At 39.8% G+C, this 17919-nt stretch overlaps 1 protein-coding gene across 9 annotated transcripts in view; it reads right to left on the bottom strand.

Moving 5' to 3' along the window:
- Positions 1–17919, bottom strand: part of LOC100747894 (dystrophin, isoforms A/C/F/G/H) — a 445522-nt gene that overhangs the window by 6142 nt on the left and 421461 nt on the right. For all 9 annotated transcript variants that reach the window (XM_033320912.1, XM_033320911.1, XM_012386070.3 and 6 more), the window contains 2 exons: positions 2410–2669; positions 375–533 (listed from right to left, as the gene is read on the bottom strand). In XM_033320912.1, the coding sequence (XP_033176803.1) occupies positions 375–533; positions 2410–2669 (419 nt within the window). The remainder of the gene's footprint in view (positions 1–374; positions 534–2409; positions 2670–17919) is intronic.

The following is a 17919-nucleotide window of genomic DNA, read 5'->3' as shown; positions in this document are numbered from 1 at the left end:
TGTTTCTCGACCAAGATTAAACGTTTCGCTGTAACAATTGCAATCCTCGCTACCAGTTACGCAATCGATATTCCAGGGTCGTCGATCGAAAGTTAAGCCTCCCTTGGTTTGAAATCCGGTCGCCGATCTAAATTAGAATTTCTATGGTTTCGTCCATTTGCAAGCATCGCCTAAACATTCGCGGCTCGCTTTGAAATTCCCAAACGACGAGGACGAGAATAGCACGAACTTCTTGTAGCCGCTTTCGAACCACCATCGTCTTCATCGATTATTCGTTTGTTTGCGTTTAAGATCGCGTTCTGGATCCAGTGGCCGCGGTCCTGGTAAATTTAACGTTGCGAGATTCGAGTCCGGTTGAAAGGAAGATCGATTACTTGATATAGTAAGGCACTTTGGCGGGTGTGAGGGCTCTCTCCCATGGTGGTTCCACGCTGCTCGCGAGGAAAGCCTGGCTACCCGGAGTGCTGCCATCCTTTCCAAATCCGCTTAGCAACTTGTAACGCTCGTCAACCGCCACTTGCAGCACCTTCCACCTGCGAAAATACGCGAAAAACTTAGCGTCTTCGAACGAAAAATAATCAACATTCGAGCAAAGATCGCGCGAATAAACGTTACGGTACAGTGCAAGACCACAATCTGAGTGTGAAAGTCTGGTTCAAGGATTTAATCTCTTTTAAAGCTTTTATTCTCTTTTATTTTATAGAAAATATCTAAATGTATATATATATATAGGATAGATATAGATATTTGTCGTTAATATTTTTCGAGATATTCGCGAGTAGCTCCGATGTTCCTCTCGGGACTATATGAACCAAAATGAAAATTATGATTCGATAAACGTTAATAAAATGTAAATGCTTGGTGTTCCACATATTTGTATTTTAACCTCTTTTTTGTGTTAATACTTTTCGTGAATAGATGAAGAATTAAAATCGACACGTTTGAGAATGTCTATTACGACAACGTACGTACATATCTTCTCTCTTTCACAAAATGCGTCTATTTACGGCGTTGAAAACGCGTGTAAAAGAAAGATTCTCCTTCTCTGTAGCTTCAGATTTCTTCGTGGAGAATTGATGACGCATACGTGTGTGTCATTAGATGTACAATAGAAGACACCCATGACGCATGCGTTGCGTCACCAGGTACAAACGTGTCCAAGTATAAACGTATCCAAAATTGTCCAAGTAGAAAAGTATAAGCATGTTCAATCGAGTTAACTATACTGGAATGTATGCCCGTATGAAGTACTATAGATTATCACATATATTCGTACTGTTCTTTTCCATTTATATAATGAATATAAAAAAAAAACAGGGATAATTTATATTGCAATGGAATATTTTTATAAACGAAACGAAATATTGCATCTATCGGTGTTTGAAGTTTCAACTAAATCGTTCATCCGAAGATCTTGTACCTTTCTTACAACTCCATCCCGAGGAACGTGGATCGCGGCAAGAGGAAAGGATTTCGTAGCTTTCTCTCAATTTATGTTCAGTACGAAAGATTACTTTTCTGTTTACTCGGTCTCTGGACGAAAAATATTACGAAACGTTATAAATATTATTTAGGTAATTGGAGCGATAAGCGGTGCACTGGCGTTGCGTAAGAATGGATTGTGTTACACGAAGAGAATGTGGAAATCGTTTGACGTTTAGTTGCAATAGGTGTAACGTTGTTGTTTGAAAGCTTGGGTTAAGTGCATATATTATAGCGTTCGTTTTAAATGGAACAACGCACCTGGTGGATAATACGTAAATTCTGTTCGTTATTGGACCAGTGAAATTATTAGAACAATTTGCTGCGTATTTTGCATCGCAAACAGACTGTGTTGCTATAAATAATCGAACTGTTTGGTGCGAGATTTGGAAATAGTCGAACTGTTATATATATTAGAACTGCTGGGATGCTGCGATAATTCGATAGAAAATTTATATCTCAGCTTTTGTAATTATAAGATCAGAAGCTAATTAGAAACTAACAACAACGATACGCGCAATTTTAATATGGTTACTTGGAAAAGAATTATTCAGATTTCAATTTTGCTACATTCCATAGATTCTCTTAGATCGTCTTCAACGTGTCTTTTCAATAAAATTTCTTAAGAGATTTCATATCGTTTAAAAGGTATAAAAGGACACTCGCTTTCTCATTTCAAATCTCGCGCTACAAGTTTTCTTAGAACATTAAAAACCTTCGAACTTGTCGAAAAGAAAGCGAATTAGTACGATGAAAATTTGAAGATCGTAGGGAGGATAAAACCAAACGACCAAGTCCACTGTAACGAAACTTCCTCGTAGGCAAGACGATAAATTTTCTCTAAGTCTCATGCGTGTCGTATTAGCATGATAAATTCGAGAGAATGAAAATCGTTGGAGAAATGAGAATTCATCGGTAGGTAAGTACCTGGTGTTGAGATCTTCGAGTTTCGCCAGCAAAGCATGAGAAACGATGACGCTGCTCGAGGCGAAGACGCTCGCTTGATCGTTCGCGTACTCGATGCTCCTCTGGATGGGCAAGAGTCGTTCGCCGAATTTCTCCAATTGCTTCAGTAATTCCGTCGCCTCGTTCGCATCGTTCGGATTCTGCCAGCCGCTCTGGATCGCTTCGGCTCCGGCCATCCGCGACGAAAGATCCTCCAGCGTCTTTTGGAACACGCATATTTTCTGCAACGAAGAACGTCCAAATCTTTTAAACTTTATATATTATTCTATACATCGGACATAGACTGCGGCAGATTTTTATATTTTTACTAGGCGATTTCATATTTTTACTAAGAGAATTAAAACGATGGAGCTTACGTAATGATCTGTTTCGCCTACTAAACGGGACGAGTAGTCCGCTTTCGATATTTTATTTATTTCTGCTTGATCTGTTTTATTTATTCTGCGATAATTTATTTTCTAGATTCTATGCACTCGCTGGATTTTTTCACCTTGAAGTTTATTATAAATAAATAAAAATCCGCAGACTGTACGTTGCTATCGATACACGGCTGGCCTGGGCAGAGGAAAATAATAATGCTTGACACGAAGCAGGTGAAACACGAGGGAAGCGAGAGGGATGAGAGCATTTTGGTAGGTTTAAAGTTGAAACTTTAACGCAACTTCTTTTGTCGCGAAAGTTTCGCTGGTTTAAATGTTTCCTCGTCGCGCCACCATTTTGCCGGAACATTAAACTTGTAAGTATATAATATGCGCGATAACTTTTTCCTGGATTTTTCTATCCTCGTCGGTGTAAAATTGGAAGGAAAATTTGTTCCTAAGGTGAGTGGAGGTTCGCGTGTGATTCGGTGTAGCACGGGAAAGTTGGTTGATTTAACGCATCGATAAAAGCGAAGAGAAAGACAATGGGAATGGTCGTGTATATTCGCGTATGAAAAGTGCGATTGGAGTCGTTGCATTTCTGGAAAAACAGATTTTGAGATGTCGGGGCATGTTAGAATGTTTACGCCTTTCTTCCTATTCTTTTCTCTCTTTTTTTTTATAATTACCACAGATAATAATTAATTTTTTTATAATTACCACAGACTATCGATTTCTTCGCCGATGAGAACTTTGAAGTATCAACCTCGCACGAATCTACAGTTTCAACAGTCTCAAACTCCATAAAAGTAATATGCATCTAAATTATAGAAGATTTCTCTAGAAATAAGCGACCATAATTTCTACCCTCTTGAAAATTATTTACCACGCGAAAGGAGATATCTATGAATTTACCAAGGAAACGTTTATCCCATAAGATTGGACGCAAGAAGGAGAAACTTGAGCGACGACTGTAACCAGTTTTCGTGGTCGCCGCCGAAAATAGTGTTTCACGAATAAGCGGACATCGTCGGTCCCGGGAACGATGCCGGTTTTCGGTCGAAAAGAAAGCTGCAAACGTAATTGTCGAGAGCTGAGAAGTTTATGGTCATGAAAATCACGTTTATGGTTTACCGAGTTTCGCGCAGTCCTACTCACGGGTCAACCGTGAGTAATCGTTGCTATTAAAACTCGTTATAAATCGTGGTCGAGCCGCTCGTATTTCGTAGCCGGTCAGAAGACCTCGACTTTGTCGCTAATGGCGAGGCGACGAAAGCGTTTTGTTCGACGATAAACGCGCGATACCCAGGCGTCAGGATTGACAACGAATAAAATTTCGTCCTGGTACATGTAGATATTTACATAATTTTAGACGCAGATTTGATACGCGAGAATACGTCGTACAAGCCAATGAGCCGAAACGTAGAGAATATGTGGAAACGCAGAGAAAAGTGGTGATATGAAGAGTATTATTTTTTCAAATTTGCTTTACGATTGTTTGTGCCTTTTTTTGTAATCGATAATAATAATTATGAAAGTATCATTCGTTTTTAGCGGCTATTTTGTAGATTATTTGTTAGAATTTACTTAAAAATCTATGATTGTTCCTCTCTAGAGATTATTTCGGAAAATGTTTGTTTTAAATTCATAAACGATTCAGGCTACGATTAATCTACGCATTGTATGTGTATGCTTAATCCTCTTTACCTCTGTTGTACGCATAACGTGAGATAATAGAATCTCATTTTTGCCACCGACCTCTCGGTCATAAATTGTAATAAAAAAAGAAAGACGGAGGAAACACGAAGTTCAGAAAATGACATAATTACATTCTCCAAATATCTCTTTGACGACTAGGGGTAAAGTAATTAGAAAATCGTCAGAGTTTTGATTACAGTAATTTGGGTAAATTGAATTCGCGGAAGGGTTGTTTAAACGAGTCTCAAACGTCCAGCAACAAGTTAATAAACAGTTAATTGGAGGCAGCCGCAGAAAGTATTTTTCCTCCTTTTGCTTACCATTTTTTAACATTTGCATTTATCGCATATCAAATTATATTTCGTTTACTCCTGCCCCGCCCCTCTATCCTGTACGCTCTTATTTTATCTAAAACCCAAGGTTAGTAGATTACTCGTTTCACGAAACAAGTTCTAATAAAACGACTTTTTTGATAAAATGAGATTTTGCAAATAAATCTTACAAATCTATTATCGTAAAAGAGAAGTCTGTGACTTGTAATTTACAAATTCCCTGGTATTATTTGTCGTTAGTAAATTATTGTTCGACAGGGCTCGAAAACGTTAGTTAATATCTGCTTCGAACGAAGGGATTTCCACCCTGTTCGTTACGAATGTAACAAGATTCGCAATAACCCTCCGTTTAACCCAAAAAATCACGGGGACGAAAGATCATGCAATACGATTCTCCGGTCGCTGCGTCCCAATAAAAGAGTCACGGCGACGGTGGTGAAGGTAACGCGCCCTTTTTCCGCCCCGATAAATTACATTCGACGTTGCGGAACGACGACCGCGTCCCGCGAACCGACAGGACAAAAGGACCGCAACAATAACCCTTAAACAACACCTAACATCCCTTTCAGAGTGTTCTGACGACGCGAAAGCAGTCGTCACGCTTTCCATTCATTCGATTACTTCCCATTCAACCGACGCATCCTTCCATCGGCTGTCTCTCCCTTTCTCCGCTTTGGATCTTCGCGACGAAGAACCGCCATTGCGTTCGAAAACACCCGTCGTAATTTCCAACGAGGAGAAAACGGGCTCCCTTCTTACCGATGTATTTCCACCCTTTCTTTTGCAGTCGTTACGCCTTTGAGCGGCTTTTTCGCGTTCTATTAAGCGTGAAAAAAACAAGGTAACAGGTTTATAAGGGTTGGGAATTTTTTGTTTCAACGACAAAGAGTTTAAGTGAGATAAATGTTAGGATTTTGTAGTTTCTCTATTTTCGAAGTGTTTCGGGACGCGAGTGAACCGGAATTGACACAGGTTATTTAACTTTGGGATATTTCATCTTATTTTTTATTCTACTTTGAATCTCTGGAGCGTGTTAATCAGATGAATTCAACAGTGCTTAGTTTTTAAATGATATCTCCTATTCTATTTGCATCTAGAGTATCTGACAGCGTAGGTAGACGAAATTGGAGCTAAACTTCAATTAGATCTCCGCTCTAATCTTCTAGAGTATTTAATTACTTACTTTCGTGATAAACTCCATCGTTCTTCCTCGCTTAAACCGCGGAATAAAAATAGAAATTAAGTTACTCAGCCCGAACACCTGTGAGTCGTCTGTAATCCAACGATACCTATTAAGAATTAACAAACATACTCGTTCGCTAAACCCATGAAGTATGTACCGAAGTAGCTACCTGGACCGATATATTTGAACCGCCCTATTATTCCAAAATTTACTCCACGGAATGCGATACGCACGAGGCTGTGCCAAAAAATGCGGCGTTTTAGGTTTAAGAAGATGCTCCACTCAGCGCGAGGATGTCGACAAATTTGGAAATAATGCATCGAGCGAGAACACGAGATCGAAGGGGAGACGAACGTACAGAGGACAGAGCGAACAGAGGTTGGAGAACAGAGAAAAAGGCGAAATAATAGGCAGAGCGAACAGTGAAAGAGGCATAGAGACGTGGAAAACAGAAGCGAGGGCAGAAAGTGTAGTGGAAGGAATAGTGGGAAAAGAGAAAAGGAAGAGAAACGGGGGGAGAAGGAGAAGGGTTGCGGAAAGAGCAACGAAAATAGGAGAACCGAGAGAGACGAACAGTGGGAAAGGGTTGGGAAAAGTCCGCATTTGCATTCTAAATAAACGTCGACGACGGACGCTAAATCGCTCTAATTAGTCGTCCCGCTATGAAAGTACTTCAAGCGTCGCTTATTCGGCATCCAGAGCGCGTTCTTAAAGCGGAAAAGCGAAGAAAAAGCTGCGGATGGAAAGTCGATTCGCCCGAGGTCGGTTCGTGGCGCCGACCACGTGGAAAGTGACGCTGTCAGGGATTCGATAAAGAGAATCGTCGAACGAAATACCGTGAGGGACTTGGTTATTCGGGTTGTTTCTCAGGCGATGAATACCGAAGATCAACCGACAATAGTTAAAACTGAGTCGCACAGAAGCCACGACCAGCTTCATAAATTATGATCCACGGAAGAACGAGGATTACAAATATTATTTTTTTTAATTTTCTCTTTGTCTATGGATTTTAATTTATATATACAAAATATATTCAATACGTGCAGTAGCATCTGTTACCTTTCTCTGTAAGGGATGATAGAAAGAAAAAGAGATACTTTTATCGTTCGCTGTATTTCGCATCGAAATCTTTTCTTCGAGAATCTAAGTTGCTACTCACGAAAGAATTAACCCATTTGAAAATACGAAGAAAAATAATCGTCGAGGGTTACAGAGCAATTTTTTTCACGCGTACCTCAAACAAGCCTCGCGAAAGAGTCGTTTCCTTCGTGCACCTCGTGTTTACGAGATCGCCAAATATACCGCTAATTAGGTTTATTAAGTTTATTTGCACCTGTAGCTGGAACGGTGTCGGCGAGAAATTGTTTCAAAGCTGCCACGTAACGGGACCTAAAGAAGCGGAACAAACGACCGTAGTATCTACTCCGCCTACAAAAAAGTCCGCTACAATTTCCTACAAATATACACTCGGACCTATTCACCAAAAAAAGAAGAAAATTGGCAGGTGGAAGCTGATATTATTCGCGATTCTTTAGAGTCGTCGACGAAGATTTAATTCTGGTAATAAATTCCTTCCGGGAAGAACGTACGAGCTCGGCGAAAGTGTCGCGTCCAAGATGAATGTATCGCTGAAAATAACATTACACAGCCATCAATATGTCCCGGTTTCCCGAAGCTCCGACACAGAAATCGTTCCAGCGAACAAGCTGCACGAAAGCAGACTAGAAGAGCCGTACGAAGAGGGAAAAGGATTGGGGGGTGGACAGAGGTGGAGGACGAAACAATTTTTCCTCCGCTTGGCCGTCTGCAATGTCATTTATTATGTAGCCGACCGGGCAATTAAAGTTAACTCGGCCGTGCTTTCGCTCTTCCTTTTCTCTCTTTCTCGGTGGTCGCTTTCCCTGTCTTGTTTTACGCCTTCACAGTAGCGAGCTCGTTCCCGTGTCGCGTTCTGGCCAATTTCTTTCGCGGAATTCACCCAGCTAATTGTCTGGCGCCATTCGATACTGCGTTCGTTACGGCCAGCGCAGTTCGATAATAATTAGCGTGACGCAATTTTCTTAGCGAATTTTGTTAACGAGAACGCGTGTAAACGAATCGCGAGATAACAGTTGGGAGGGAATCTGCGAACATGCGGTGATTAGGTCCGATTAAATTCGATGGAATTTTTTGCGAATAGGCAAATAGAGATTTTTTGCAGGTATTTTAATTTAACTTTATTACAGGGTCTGCAAATTTTTACGTAGCGACGAATCGTCGTTTCAATCGACAAGAGATTCGATGCTTCAAGAGAACAGAGTGGCTTTTTTAACATATTCTACGTTAATTGTTCGAAACGTTTTTACAGTGCGATCATTTCATATGAATCTTCAATCGGCTTGTTCCATTATTGGAGCGTTAAGAACGATATCTTGCGATGTAGAGAACGTAACAAGATTAAAATCCATTTCCTGAGTGATATTGCTTCACTGATTTTGAGAAAAGTGTTGACACAGTAGATTTTCAGTTTTAATCAAAAAACAGAGAAAGGAGAAAATATCTATAATAAGATCTTCGTTGAAATCGCCGATCACGTTGTCGCAACGTATCAGCGTCGAAGTAAATATAGTTATCAAAGTAACGTCTGGCCATCGGTGAGGACAGAGCGAAAAAGAAGAAATCGCAAAATGGGATTATGGAAAGAAAGAGAGAAGGAAAAGTGAAAGATTAAGTAGAATACGACCGAGACGGTTACCAAATTGCTTCGTAAATATTCAGTTTTCCTGTAGACGTTTCTGTTATTTATCGAGTCAACGTGGAACAGGACAAAGAGAAGACCTGGCTGAGGTGACTAAGCGGCAATATTGTGGCGCCTTGTCGTTGGCTTCACGCCATGTGCATCTATTATAAATCTGGCCTCGTAGTCCAAGTACCCTAGACCTTCACCTTAACGTCTCCGCTGTGATTCTGAAACGCGTTCCATCGATTGCCGGATAAAACAACCCTCTCGATCTATGGCCCTTCCATCTTTTATTTTTCACGCGTTGTCAATCGCGCGAGGCGACTCTGAACTTTTTCCTCAAATTTCGGTCAAAATTATCGAAATCGTCGAAAGCGAAATCGCACGAACATTTTCTGCTATCTGATTACGATTCCTATTATTGAGTAAGATGCATAGAAAATTCCGTTTGTAACGTTTCTACGAACAAGTTCTTTACGAACGAATTGCCTATCGTTCCTCTCATTTCTTCTTCACGCTTGTATGTTTGCAGATATCTTTTTTAACTGGAACATTTTATTCGTATTTGTTATTCGTAAAAAACGTGAAACATACAAGAAGTAGCAAAATTATATCGAACGATAAAAAATTATCTGTATTTTAACGATATCAATCGAAGTCCAGTGAAATTTAATTTAATAGAGTTGAACGAGGAAAAATTTCTACTAACCTCGATACATCAAGCAATCAGGAGCAAACCCATGTCACTCGAATTTTCTAGCTATATTACTCGCGGTACTTTATTAAAATCAACTGAGAATCAACGAATGAAATATTTCAGCCATAACACAATGTACAGTTGCGCGACGCAAGATATGTAAACTCATTACACCTGCTTTAGCGTAAATAAATTTGGCCAATATAATTAATCGTGGAATCAAGCACATAATAAACGAATAATTTGTTCGCGTAATTGACGCTGCCTGATCCGAATTATTTGCGTGCGTTATCAGGATGATCCCACTGGGTCGTTCTTTAAAAAAGAACGAACTGAGCGAGGTCGGTCGACAAGATTCCATTCATCACTCTGGCGGTTAATAAACACATCGATGTCGATTGGTTCGCGGAAGTTGAATGAACAAAGTCCGCGAGTGTACTCGACACGATCTTGACTGGTTGGAACGTACAGCACGCGTGCGAGGAATCTTAAAATCGACGTGGCCAGAAGAGAGTTCGCCTCTCTGCTGTTTGTCTAGAGGATCTCAAGCAAAGAAAGTCAGCGGCCGTGAAAACGTCGCGGCGTGTCGATAAAAATAGCTCGTCCCGTGAAAATACTTTTTCGATTTATCAGAAGCTCTTCGTGGCGAGAGCCGCTGATAGTCGTGTGAGTCGTTTTCGTCTTACTAATTTTAAGTAACACGTAGCGTTAGAAAACGTGTAATACCAGGAAATTAGGACGTATTACAGAGAATCACAATTACTTAACGATTATTTAACAATGGAACCGAAAAAACCTGAGACCTTGAAAAATGAAAAAATGCTGGATAGAAAATTTCAGCTTCAAGAAGAACAAATATAATGCAATGTTAATGTACGTACGTATATCCTGCCACAGTGTCGTTAACAATCCTACACAAACTTGATCCAACGAGAAACGTCGAATAAAAAAGGAACCGAATCTGGTATCGAAAGTTTGCCAAGATCGATACATCCATGAACGAACGATTGGCAAAGTTGAAAAAAAGAAAAGAGAGAAGAAGAGGCACTACCAATAGCTCACACAGAAATATCGTTAAAATGTTAAAACAAAGAAAGAAGGTAACATTATGAGTTTAAAATATATTGCGAAACATACGCAGCGAAGCAAGCAACATTAAAATACGGGGGAAAGCGGTCGGCAGAGTGTCGTATTTTTCATGGGAAAATATCGTTGCGCATATGCCGGGAGTTTATCGCGGAAACGTCGCCATCGGAAAAAGGATATTCATTAGCTCCATTTGCCCGAGATCATCGAGCAAGATAGGCCACGTTTTATATCCTACATAACGGATCCCGCTAGGATCGACAAAAATATGTATTTCGCAGCTTGCAAATGCATCTCCGCTGAATACGACAAGGGAACAGGCGCTTTTTACCAGTCCAGCCACCATCGGTGTATTCCTGTCCGTTCTGCCGCGAAATTCCATTGTGCCGGTAGATGCTCTTAAAATGGCGGGATCCGTTTAGAATATGCTTGCCTCCCCTGAACTGGGGATGCGGAAGACGCGATCGAACCTCGCCACTCGATACCCCAACCCCTCGATATATTTCTTCGTGAACTAGAAACGTATCTCCGTTTCTCGATCATATGGGAATATGTGTCTGGAAATTCGGTAAATGCAGGTGTACCCCGTTCATCTTCATTCGCATCGTCTGTGATTTTTTTTTTTTTTTACTTATACTGTATACTCCGTTGATCAAATGTTCGGGATATCCTCCGCTTTTTGGACGAAAGAAAATTTTTAATATACATATTTTTTTGATAAATAAGAATATTTCAATTGTAATCTTCGTTTTTAAATGTAACCGTGCGACTGTAATTAATCCTATGACACTGTAACCGATATTAATCGTAATTTCAGTATTTACTAGAAAAGATTAACATTGTGGATAAAATGTATATTTATTTCACGCTTTAGGCTAGTCTGACGGGTCTTTTCTTTTGTCAAACATCGAATACGATTTAAGGAAGAGGGGAAATAGAATTTTATGAAAATGTTTACTAAAATTTCGCACGATAGGATAAAACGTGAATTTATTCGACTTAAGAGAATCGATATTTTTTTTCTTGGTTTATCGGGACGTTTCGTTTTATGATATATCGAAGGGAGGAGGCGAAGCAGTGTTTCGATGCACAGCAGTTTGCGTACGTTACATAACATTGATCAATAGTTTGTTTATTCGGAATGTAATTGGGCTTTGGTCGGTATCATATTTACCGTGAAACCCGTTTAATAATTTGATAGGTATACGATGCGTTTATTAGCGATAATTCGGCCGAAACCTATGTAAGCATCGTGCTAGCGATAGAAGTCCGATCGAATACGAAGATTGAATTCCTATTCAATTTATATATGGACGTATCTCGGGAAGCACGTCAAGTTAAAAGCATTGAACGCGTAGGATGGTTAAAGGAGATGGTTATTAGAATTTCGTAGAGAAAAATCGATACAGTCGGAAGCGTTATGCACGTTCCAAGGGCAATTTCATTCTATTCTAACGTATATTACTTGCATATTACTTCGAGAGAGTTGATATTAAACGAAGAAGCAATCTTTTCCTATTTATGACACTTTTCATGATTGAGCCATTCAGAAGCCACATTGATTAACTCTGTAAATTAAAAACTGCAAAGACGTGACGATATTTCAAAAGCTATTTTTTTAATTTATCTTAATATTTACTACTACCATCTACGTTATTTTCTTGCAATAAATGTTTGTCTGTTGCGACCATAAATTTCTATAAATATACATTTGTTCCTTAAGGATTCAGCATTAATCGTATACCTACCTATATATATATAATGAAACTGACAAGTTGTGACAAAAGTGAATCGATCGGTTTTATTTCTCGATTGCGAAGTGATTTACGATCTTAGAGCTTCACGAGAAACAAATGGATACTATTGTCAATACGATTGTTTTAACGAGGATTAGATACATTAATAATCGTTAAGAAACTTTGTGTTCCACTTATTCTTCGCGATATATCTGTATTCGAAACATATATAAAACTATTAAAAGTTATCACTTTATATCCATACCATTCATCTTTTTCCTCTTTTGAATATCGAAGTCGTTTATTTTTATAAACTTTATTCCTATTCCCGTTAGTGCAATAAAACGAAATACCTATACCCCGTTCATCTTGCCCCGTTCATTTTTATTTATCGCCCGATGGGTAATCGAAAATCGTGATATTTCGTTGAGCCCGAAACGAAAACGCCCGGCCACGAAATCGATGGAAGGTATTGGGATGTATCTTTAATTGGATTTACTGTTCGACGCGCTACAACCGCGGAATAAGATTCTCCAGGGAAAGTAAATCGATTAGCGAATACGAAATTAGCTCTGCAAATAACAGAGACGAAGCTTTCCGAATCGTCTTTACCATTTCGGTTCCGCGCGAAGCTTCAAGGAGTCGGCTTCGAGTCGTGAAAAATTCAATATATTCTGGCCGACATTTGAATTTTATGTTACACTATACATTTATCATTTATATAGAATATTTAGTTTCGAAACTTTGCACTATCCACGCTGCTTGTCTCCGGTCGTTTTCTGGTTAAATGTTAGATACGCCAGAAAGATAGAAGAGACAAAAATTCGACCACTAATTATCTGTGAGACGACAGGCGGAACAGATTTTTGAAATATGCTATGGTTTTCGTACGACGATGAAAACATCAGAGCATTTATATCGTTAACGATTGTCTTCGCATTAAATATACGAAAGCAATCATATAAAGAATTCAGCCATTTTCCGATACAATAAAACTCAAGAATTACTCGTATGAAACTCGAATTAATCGCAAGAACAAAATACGTACTCTGGAGATTTTATAACACGTTTATTGGTTATGCCAGTGCTACTGTTTTATTTTGCGCAAGCCAATCGAATTACGCAAAATGCATATGTAATTTTTATTTAGTGGAATAACATTGTTAACTACGTTTTTCTTATACCTTCCGATACACTGCATAAAGCATGGAGCTCGAATTGCGGAGGTACAATATTATCGAAAATAGTGAACGATTAAAGAATTAATTGTCAAGAGGCGACCAATGGGAAGAGTAAAAAGGACACTGAAAGACACGACACCCCGATGATGTACAGAATTCCTCGGTGTAATCATAAGTCTGAAGGATACTTGCCGCAATATCAGCGTTATGAGGATCGTTTTCTCCTTTAACGTCCAACGTCGACGCCAGTCCGACGACGCCAAGCTGACGATCTTAATATCGTCCCTCGGATGCAATAAATGCGTATTAACATTTATTACCCCCGACCGATACATTTTTGCTTCGTCGAAAATTCTCTACGTACTTTTACTACGAACCGTAATTCTCTGTCGTTACGTCTTATTAACGAAACGATGTTGCCGTGTAATTCAATGGTGCGCGAGCTATGTACGTCTACGCGTTTCACTTTGCGATCGTTAAGAAAGTAAAGAGCTATTTTTTAGATTACTTTATGCGAATCATTATACCAGGGCTTTCGCTGTCATTACCTCGAAGCCTGGGTATTCTGATACGTTGGCGAAAATTAAGACCGATACGTATACCACGTTAATTGAATTTTAAAACAGTTTCCAACGTTCGTTCTTGTTGTACAAAATTCTGTTCCGGTATAAAAATCTCGTCTTCGCAGGTTTTTGTAATATCACGCGGTAAAGCACGTACATCCTCTGGCTATCAAATCAAGATTAATTAAAATTTGTACGGTTTTAGAATACTAGAGAGGCGTGGAAAAACTTTAATAGCAAAGTTTATTAATTCTTAAGATGATCGAGATACTATACCTATGCATGTCAATAGTTTATATCTTCTAGCTACGAAGAATTCCTACGTATATATGATCTAAATTTACTAATAATTTGTGCAGCCAAATAAAATGTCTTATTTACGAAAATTCTACCTTTTGTAAGAAGAATAAACATGGGAAACTCTTGCACGTGGTTCGAATTCAACGACTACGGGTTGCATTTCGGCGCAACAATAAGAATAAAGCTACCCCAACCCCCCGTTTTTCTAACTTTCCACAGGTTAGCCAAGCCGAAATGTCATCTTTCACCCTTCGAAAACCTGATACTCGTGCGCGAATACGTCAGAAACAAAAATGGACTTCTCACCGAAGAGAACATCGGGGAGAACATTTTCCCGAGGGGTGGCTCCGTGGATTGTCCGCGAGGCAACGTTTCCTCGTGCTGTACCAGCTCTGTATCATGTTCTCTTATCTCGATCCGGTCATCTATCCCTTATCACGAATCAGTCATCTGGATTTAGTCGCGGCGACTGCCACAAACGGCAGAGAGAACGCTACACGGGAATCGGATTAACAGTCGGCGAGATGGTAAGAGCAATTTCCGTGATTGTATCTCTACAACACGGCAGAGGGCACGAGGATACTGATACGCCCCCGCGTAGTGGCTTGTTTCCAAACGATGCCATGTGCCGTGGTGTTAATTACACTCGGTTGTCTGCTAAACTGACTCGTCCGCGTCCGATTAAGTGCGCCGAACTTAACGTTTCGCGGCTCTCGGTTAATTAATTTATCGTCTGCGCGTCCATCGTCGACTTGCGATTGATTATAGATCGCAGTAATCGTCGGGGAAATAGCTATAAATCGTAGCTACGAATACCAGGAATATTTGGGAACAAACGATGCATAAATTATCGGAGAAATTTTCTTGCCAATGTTCGATCAACGAACAAATTTTTCTGAGTTATCGAAAAAACGAAGCTGTCGACCTACGATCGTTTGTCAGTTTGAGCGATTTATTATTGAAATGGCAAATCGTCGAACAAGTTATACAAAAGAAATCTTTTTATTTATACTTTTTAGTTGAAAATCGTACTAGTTGCATCATATATGAAGGTACGATCATTGTTTCTAACTTCTAACATATTCTAACGTAGATGTAATACACATCTGCCTGAACACTGTACAACCCTCAAGGTCACTCAAGATCGGAGCTTTCACAACCCTTTCTCATTGTTCGGCCATCTGTCTTTAAATCTCTGTTACAGCATACACAGCCAACCTAATCTGAATCTAACATCTATTCCAACAAACACCCTCTCTGATTTCTATCTCTCCGTAACGCGAAATACAATACGTGTAATTTTCTCATCGAAGACGGGAATTCTCAACAAATACACGTTCCAAACGACGCAAATCCATCCATCAAATGCTCTCGAAACTCAACAAGCAAGTAAACCACCCTTACAAGTTCCATCCTTGTCCCTTTCCTGCAATCTAAAGCCTCGTACACATGCGACAGCAGTATGAGCAAAGTGCAATCGGATGTTTAGTAGGTGGGTAACGTTTCAGCCGAAATCACCTGATTGTAAGCTCCGTCACGCGTAATAATACCCGCAGGGTAGCGTGTTTCGATCTTAGACGCAGTCTACGATCGCGAATTCAGCCTACGGGAATCGGATTAGCCGAGTCGGAGAAACGGTAAGTGCAATTTCCGTGATAGTATCTACGAGGGGTAGCCATCGATACGACTGGTTGCTTGGTCCTGCAACGACGACTGGCCTCCGTGTTAATTACGAGCAATTGTCCACGAGATCGCTGGTCTACGCAAATTGGTGAAGCTTATAACAAGCCAACGGCAGTATAGCAGCAATGATTGTCATGTGTTTGATTATGCGATGCTCAGATTGCGAAACGTATCTTCTTGTTGCTTACCTTTCCAGGTCCGATCGTGCACGATTTATAGGAAATTTCAAATACAAATACAAATTCATACTCTTAGATGTTTAATTTACAAAACAATTTACAAGATGAAGAAAATATACAGGGTGGTTGGTAAATGGTGGTACAAGCGGAAAGGGGGTGATTCTACGCGAAAAAGGAAGTCGAAAATATAGAATAAAAATTTGTCGTTCGAGGCTTTGTTTTCGAAAAAATCGACTTTGAATTTTCGCTCGGTACGCGTGCACTTTATCGCGTCTCGTTATAACGGATCTCACTGTAGATCGTTGTCTCGATGGAAAAATTAAAAAAAAAAAATTAAAAAAAATTTATATTCTATATTTTCGACTTCTTTTTTCGCGTAGAATCATCCCCTTTCCACTTGTACCGCCAGTTACCAATTACCCTGTATATAGAATAAGGAAAAGAATATACGTATATATATGTAGCACACGCGGAGACTACTGTTTTTGAGTGAGACATAGCCATAGACCAAGACATAGAATACGTGCAAGTGTTTGTGAAATATAAATGCGAGTGAGAAGATTCGGAGGGTATCGTTTTATAGAAAGCAAGGCAAACAATGTGACAAATTCAGTGAGAAAGGATTACAGATTTTCTCTCTAATAAATAATTCTACCTCGAACCCTGCGAGCTATCTATGAATTTCCAAGTAGTCAACCTATATACGACACACGTGTACACCGTTCTATGTACGCAAAGGAACCATCGCACACGTGCTCTTTCTCTATACATGTGCACAGGAGAGTCGCTTTCTTACTTCCGCGGCGTACCTTTTGAAGAAAACGGAAACTGGGAACGTGAAAAGGGTCAAGATGGATGTGAAACAGGCCGAAAGACGAAAGAGGACGAATACTCGACCGTGTACAAGAAATATAGTCGGCACGATGGAAAACTGGCAGGAATATAAAGAAATCTTACGAGTTGGCTCAAGAGGTTACAGACGCTACGCTGGTGAACGTCTTTTATGGTGGAGCGTGGGCAGGACTTAATTACTTTGACGTTGTGCGTGTGTGTTCTCAGCGAGTAAATGTATGCGATCATTACCAAACGTAATTAAAATCTCGTGTCGTTCAGCAAATTAATTTCACGGCTAACGGATTTCCTATCGGTCACGGCCTCCGCTCGGCCAGAAAGTTCCGCAGATTGCGCGACATCGATTAATCGTTCATTTATTTTTGCAGAATTGTGAAATAACGCGGAAGAAATAAATCGGAAACGAACTCCACCATCTCTGCTGAGTATTAGATGAAAGAACGAGAGAAAATATATGTGAGTAATTGAACGAGTGAATGAGAGATAAAGAGAGACGCAAGGTAGACTTCGATCGACGATCACACGAGATATTAAAGCTTCCTTTCTAAGGTATTCCAAAATATCCGTAGAGTTTCCTCTTTGGGCTATTTTCTTCGATAAGCTTCGCGTAAAACTAGCAATCGAAGAACCTTGGTTTTCGTTCTTCAATCTATTGCTCTTCTTCTTTCGCGTTTGTTCGACGTTGAAAATTAGCAATGACGATGACGAAGCGTTTAATGCAGACGTGGTATAGGGTGGAATTATCACGTCGTTTATGGCGCGACCAATTCAGTGTAGAATAGGATCGCAACGTCAGTGCACTTACGACATTGTAAATAAAGCATAGGACATGATATCTTAGAATTGCACAGGTCAACGTGTACAATTGGATGACAGATTTAAAGAAATTCGTAAAGCTTTCGT

The sequence above is a fragment of the Bombus impatiens genome, unplaced genomic scaffold (assembly GCF_000188095.3).
Source record: "Bombus impatiens unplaced genomic scaffold, BIMP_2.2 scf_0377, whole genome shotgun sequence".
NCBI classification, from domain to species: domain Eukaryota; kingdom Metazoa; phylum Arthropoda; class Insecta; order Hymenoptera; family Apidae; genus Bombus; species Bombus impatiens.
The sequence above is the reverse complement of the archived record's forward strand: the minus strand, read 5'-3'. Positions and strand labels throughout refer to the sequence as shown.